Below are 6,233 nucleotides of genomic sequence, written 5' to 3'. Positions count from 1 at the left end.
AAAAAACGGTATGTTAAGCTCTTTAAAAATGCTTTTGTTTTCGGTCTTTTCTTGGACTCATGTGGCTAATAGGTGACAAAAGGATGATGATATTTTATTGGAAATATAGCATAGAAAGGGGTTCTTACGCAGTAAATAAATGATCTAGTCAATCATTCTTCTATCGATTCTGCATTTTCGGTTTAGTAAGGTTAAAGTAGGTGGGAGCTAAAAGAGTATCTGCCGTTTGTGTGATACTTTAATGACTTAGATTTTTTTTTTAAGGTCGTGTACAACCATCTTATTGCACAAGTATGGGCTGGGCCTACCTTTATCCTAGAAGAGCGGTACAAAGCACAAGTTTAAATGGGAACTGAGATAGGAACTATTACCCACGGATCTAGAACTAAAGCTGACCTTTAGCTAGTCTACCATGTGTCAAAAGTCTATACTCGCATTTGCGATGAATAATTAGAGTTTTTATGACGAGATAAAAAAAATCTTTATCTTAAGGAATTTAAAGGACCAAAACTGCTCAAGCATATATTTTAAGGACACTTTGAACCTACCCAAACATAAGGGGTTGTTTTTGTTATTTTCTTGGTTTGAAAACAACATCTTCTTTCGACAGCACCTGGTGAGATCGCGATCGTAAGATCTTTGGACAATTCCGAATCGAACGGTTCGAAATTAAAAATCAAAAGTCCATGTTGCTTTAGACGCAATGTTGGCTAATCTCCAAAAATAGCACACCAACTGAAGCTCTTCCTACAGTCGATCATCCGCTACTGAGCTTTGTGTGGAGAAGAGAAGCATACGATGTCGTTTAGCTCCTCTGTTTCATCTGCCCAGCCTCTGTCTATGGTCGCCAAACCTTTCGGATCATCTAAGCCTTTAGCGCCTCGTATCTCTGCTTCTGCCGATGTCCCTGACTTTCTCTCTGCTGATTGGTGACCATCTTAATCTCTCTATTGTTTGCTCTTGAATACTTTGTATTAGTTGAATTCTTCCTCTGAAAATGGTACTTATTAAGTTTACTTATTTGTTTTGCAATTGGGTTGGTGGATATTGCAACTTCTATTCAACATTTTGGTTCTTTACCAGGAATTGAACTCGGGATTTTGATTATTGAATTGATAATTCTAGTATTTATTTGATTTTGTATAATTTTAGTGGTGTTCGTGTGTAATAAAAAAGCAAATTGTTCTAAAGTTGCCAGTTCCCTTGGTTGATCTTAGGTATTGTTGAGTTACCACAAAGTTGAGGTCAGCTACCTGAACATCAAGTGAAATAATAATGTCTTGGGCTGCTTTCAAAATCTTGTATTCATTAGACAGTTCAGTTTTATGCATAATGCTTCCACCGTCACCCTAGCTTATCATCAACAACAAAAAATAAGTACTAATTCCCAATCTCAAAATAGTTAGGGTCGGTTATATGAGTTCTCTATGTCCATTCCGCTCCGTTTGGGCCAATTTAACTCCAATCCTCACTATTCAATACTATATCCTTCAAAACAAACTGAGAGTTCTGTAGAATTAGACGCTCTTTAACTCTAGTCTCTAACCTATTGTTGATGACATGCTTTGGGAGTTTGGGTCCTTGGTCTAACATTGCACAGTAATATAATCCCTTTAACCAAGGATTTGTTGCCTCCTATTTCTATAGATTGTGATTGTCAAGCATCAATTGTTATCGCCACGAATAAATCCTGTAACTGCAAAAAGTAGACATATGAAATTGAAACATGACATTGTTAGGCAGCTACTAAGAGATGGAATAATTTCCATTGACTATGTGCGGTCAGAAGTAAATTAGGTCGATCCTTAACCAGACCTATGGGAAGAAAATTAATTCTTCAGGGGTTAAGGCCGACATGTTGTCAATAGAGATGGTAACCCAACCTATGTGATTGGAGATCCCATGAAATAGGTTCATATGGGTAATAATAAGTTGATATTGACACTGAAGCACTAAAAGAGAGTGAGTGCTTGACTGCTACTAATTGAGATGATGAGTTATAACGCTTAATGATTTATATTCCTTAAGGATGATGTACTTTTAGCAGTATACACTTGACAAATTCACTTACATGATAGTGGAGTGGGAGAGGTCTTATAAGATTTTGGCTCACAAGTCTCTAGAGCTCTCATGAATATTCAGGCACATGCATATGTGCCTGGTATATTCGCACACAACCGTGTTGAACAACAAAATTGAAGGGTCACAATATGATTGATAAATCTCTGACTTACAATAAGAATTGTTGGTTCATGATATATTATATTTCACGAATAATTTTGTAAATCAAATTTAATCGGTCTAACTTTGGTTCATAGTCCAAAAGATATCAAACAATTGCATTTGGACCATACAAATCCAGCAAGTCTTATCCTTTGATTCCTAAAATCTTTTGAAATATGTGGGGAATTTTTACAATATAAGTTTAACTTATAGATATTTCAAAAGAATATCTTAACAAGTAGCCACTCATTGGACAAATAGCATGCTTAGAGATGTTTTATGGACAAGTACCTACTCATCTTCATTTAACCATGACATTTGTCATGGTAAGTGACAAGTATCTTGTCAATTGACTTGCGACATGACAAGTGATGATTAGACTAATTATTGGTTTGTAGTAATGAGAGGTGATAATGGAATATAGTTAGGAGTATGTAGTTGTGTCTAGCCATGAGACTTGTCATGTTGCAAATCAAGTGATAAGATACTTGTCACTTACCATGCCAAGTTCACGGTTAAATTAAAATAGGACACTTATTCATAAAACATCTCTAAGCACGTCATTCGTCCAATGACTAACTAGTTAAAATATTCTTTTAAAATATCTATGACTTAATCTTATATTGCCAACATAACCCGACAGGTTAAGCCTTAATTCCAAAGTCGGTATCGCCCATATGGATCATTTTCTTCCATCATGTTTTGTTTTGCTAAGTTCGCGTATATTCCCAGTGATTGTGCCAAGCGTGCAAAAACTAATTTTGATTAACCGTGAGACTTGAAGCCAAGATCTTTGCATGCTCTCATACCATGTTGAACTATTTGACCACTTCATCTGAAAGCTTAAACTGTTAGCAAGATTTCACCTGTAATTGCTTAAATTATGTCTTCAACAATCCATAATTGGGGAAGTTAATTAAACTCTTTCCAATTATGCATTATCTGTTGCAGGCTTGAGTCCCGTAGGAAAAAGCCATTTGGTCCAAGATTAAGTGTAAGTTTCTAGCACTTGAAGGCATATCATAAGAGTTTCTGCTTGCTTGCTTATGCATCAATTTACTTTATGGTTTTGCAATAGTTCAGTGCAGATGAAGCAGTTCGCCACCAGCTTGATGCATTGAAATACAATGACCAGCCTCATCAAGATTATGGAGTTGAAGTCATGTACAGAGTAATATCTAAAACTCCTTTTCTCTTACTGTTGGATGGCTTCGCTTAAAGTTGAAGCTGGCAGTTTAATCCTTAACTTCTTGTGATAGTTTGCTGGATTTGATCCCTTTCAAAGGTCTACCTACTTCGGGCGCTTTTTTGACTTGGGTCAGGTCAGTAATCATTACTGTAACCTTTTTGGATCATTTCTTTATTTTATTTTCATTTGGACTTCAATTTTTTTGGTTCTTTCCTTAATCGTTATGAATGCTCAAAGAGTAAGCTGCCTGTCGATCCTTGTTCTCTTTAGGTCAGGGTACTTGAGCATAATTCCTGCACCAGAGGCAACAACTAGAAAAAGCTTGCAGTTGTTATTCTATGATTATTAAACCTTTACTCTACTGCCATACAGTTTGAACGATTCAGGCGAATTTTTCATCATTCGACTTATCGGGTGTTGCTTGGCCATCAGGAGAGGGAGATTTTGAGCAGTTTGCATGTAAATGAGGTATGTCAGATTTTACATGGTTGTTACCAAATGTTTTAGACAGAGCAATGATAAGCTTAAGAGTTGTCTAATTTCCACTATGTTCGTGTAGAATTTGTATAAGCAGCGTATCTGGGTCCGAGGTACTCGACCCGAGGAAGAAGAAATCTTCCAATTCACCATGGTTCAGGTTTGTTCTTTCTTCCTCACGTCCTCATTAAGAGCTTACTTGAATCAATATTTTTTTAACTCTTGTGTTCTTTCTTTTACGTTTCCGCTAACATAAGCATATGGTGGAAGCTGGAGTACTGGGAGACTAATATAGAGTGTGGTTATATAGTTTATAATTCTCCATTTATGTCTACAGTTAATTTCAATGCTTCCAAGATAGTAGAAACATATGCTGCTATCTAGGTGATGTATATTGGACCAAACAAAATAAAAAGAGACTGCAATGCTGCAATAGAAGTTCGTTAACAAGAGAAAGCTGTTTTGCTTGTGGAGAACGTAGTTATTGAATTTAATTTATTTACGTTGAAGGCTACATTATCCTGTTTCCTCCTTTGCCTTGACATAGGCATGTAAAATGAGTGTGACATGTACTGATGTACATAGGCACTTCATATTGGATTGTTTAAAACTGAACGTGAATATGTACCCATGCCCTAGTCCACATGCATAGACTAAGGGCTCGTTTGATACAAGGAATAAGGGATAATTAATCTGGAATTAAATTTGGGATGAATTTATCCTATGTTTGGTTGGGATAAATCGTGATAGAATCCCGGGATTGTAGTGTTACTTTTATCCCTATGGGAGGGTGGGATAACAATCTCGGGATAACTAATTCCGGGATAATTAATCCTGGAATAACTTATTTTCCAACCAAACGACCCCTAAATGTTGCATCTAACTGTGTTTGTAATTATCTACCATTAAATGCTATGGAAACACCATGCATAACCTACACAAACCAGGGAGTAATGGAGCAAGTCTTGCAAACTCTTTTGCTTGTATTTTTGTATAGCTTTATCGCCTCGTTGGCATTTCCAAATATTTAGTCCACTGATTTCATAATTTGTTTTCTGTGTAGCTTTTGAGCAATTCGTCAGATCCTTTGTGAATGAAAATGAAGTTTTATTTTCCTCCTTATATATTCAGAGAGGTGAAACTAGAGATTGATCTTTCTTGTTTAGGCAAGAAAATTCTTTGCTCAAATCCCTGCCTCCTGAATTCTACATCTTCCTCCAGCTTGCAACTTGTAACGTCCAAAATGCATTGGCCTGCCTTCACTTACCATTATTACCTCAATTATGTATCTTGTGTCAACAATTAAGGCAGAAACATAGGATCAACCTTGCATTGCATCTCTATTATTTTGTACCAATAGACCACAGCCTTGGGGGGCATGTTATATACACTTAATATTTTCTTTTTAGTTCTCGTTTCCACGGGTTTTTTTATTTTTTTTTTTCATTTTCATTTTGTTCGAAGAAGAAAATAGACATATAACTTGTGATTTACAGCGTGTTGGTGGTTCTTGGGATGGCTACTGGCTGACAGAATCTTTGCTTCCCAACGGAGATGCTTTCTCGGGTGGTGTGGCTTACTGAAGTGGTATCTGCGGTAGCACCAGAAGTCAATGTGTTTCCAGTATAACCGTATTTCCTGTAAATAAGAGTAATATACAGTTGTAATATATAGTGTAGTTGCTTACCATCATTGTTGGCTCAAGACTGGCCAATCATGTAAATAGAAACCTGTACATTTGATATGATGAAGCAAATTGACAACAACACGATAGAGGGTCCAAGAATTACTAAAGAAAATCAAGAAACGTGCGGAAGCTAAAAGAAAATAAAGAAACCAAAAAAGACGAAAAATTAAAGATAGATTGAATTCAAAAAAGAATTTTTTGAATTCAAGAAGTCTATTCTTGAAGTTGAATTCTAACAACAATTAGCTAACAAAGAACTAATCGCATTTGGTAGACAATTAAAAACAAGAGATAGATTGTGAAACCCGATCCTTTCTTGAATACCTAGAAGTGATCTAAGATTTCGAAAGAGTTTAATCTTACCACCTTTATTTTTTTGGGCAAATTATACTACGCATACCTAGTAGCTATTTTATTAATAATAAAATAAAATAAAAAAGAAACCACAACGGAAAAGAACAAGGAAGGGGGCTAACTAATAGTGTTGCCTCTATGCCTTGACTATATTATCACTCTTCTGCGCCTCCATTGCCTTAAGATGGCAGCCTCATGTAGAGGATCATGGTGTAGCTGCTGGCAGAAGTCTCACGAGGGCATATAATCTCATAGCCGCTTGGATCTTCCCAAAGGCATAGGAATATAACACACATATTGTGC

At 36.3% G+C, this 6,233-nt stretch overlaps 1 protein-coding gene across 2 annotated transcripts; it reads left to right on the top strand.

The window, feature by feature from the left end:
* The first annotated feature begins 698 nt into the window (after nt 1-698).
* On the top strand, nt 699-5,656 carry LOC107773979 (uncharacterized). Of its 2 annotated transcripts, none has more exons than XM_016593516.2 (7): nt 699-929; nt 3,175-3,217; nt 3,302-3,394; nt 3,483-3,545; nt 3,785-3,880; nt 3,972-4,049; nt 4,274-4,474. In XM_016593516.2, exons 1-7 carry the CDS (start codon nt 799-801, stop codon nt 4,334-4,336), a joined length of 567 nt encoding a protein of 188 aa, XP_016449002.2. In that variant the 5' UTR covers nt 699-798; the 3' UTR covers nt 4,337-4,474. The 2 variants fall into 2 exon arrangements, with proteins under 2 accessions (XP_016449002.2, XP_016448934.1); XM_016593448.2 differs by lacking the exon at nt 4,274-4,474 and adding an exon at nt 5,386-5,656 and having other exon boundaries at nt 702-929.
* Nucleotides 5,657-6,233: the final 577 nt, after the last annotated feature.

The sequence above is a fragment of the Nicotiana tabacum genome, chromosome 23, assembly GCF_000715075.1.
Source record: "Nicotiana tabacum cultivar K326 chromosome 23, ASM71507v2, whole genome shotgun sequence".
In the NCBI taxonomy this organism is placed as follows: Eukaryota; Viridiplantae; Streptophyta; class Magnoliopsida; order Solanales; family Solanaceae; genus Nicotiana; species Nicotiana tabacum.
Note: the sequence above shows the minus strand (reverse complement) of the source record. Positions and strands in the feature narration are given on the sequence as shown.

Bases quoted from the DNA above. Each gene is read 5' to 3' on its own strand.
- LOC107773979 (XM_016593448.2), top strand. From the start codon at position 799: ATGTCGTTTAGCTCCTCTGTTTCATCTGCCCAGCCTCTGTCTATGGTC. The intron at 930-3,174 runs GTGACCATCTTA...TATCTGTTGCAG, and splicing joins GACTTTCTCTCTGCTGATTG to GCTTGAGTCCCGTAGGAAAA. The intron at 3,546-3,784 runs GTCAGTAATCAT...ACTGCCATACAG, and splicing joins GCTTTTTTGACTTGGGTCAG to TTTGAACGATTCAGGCGAAT.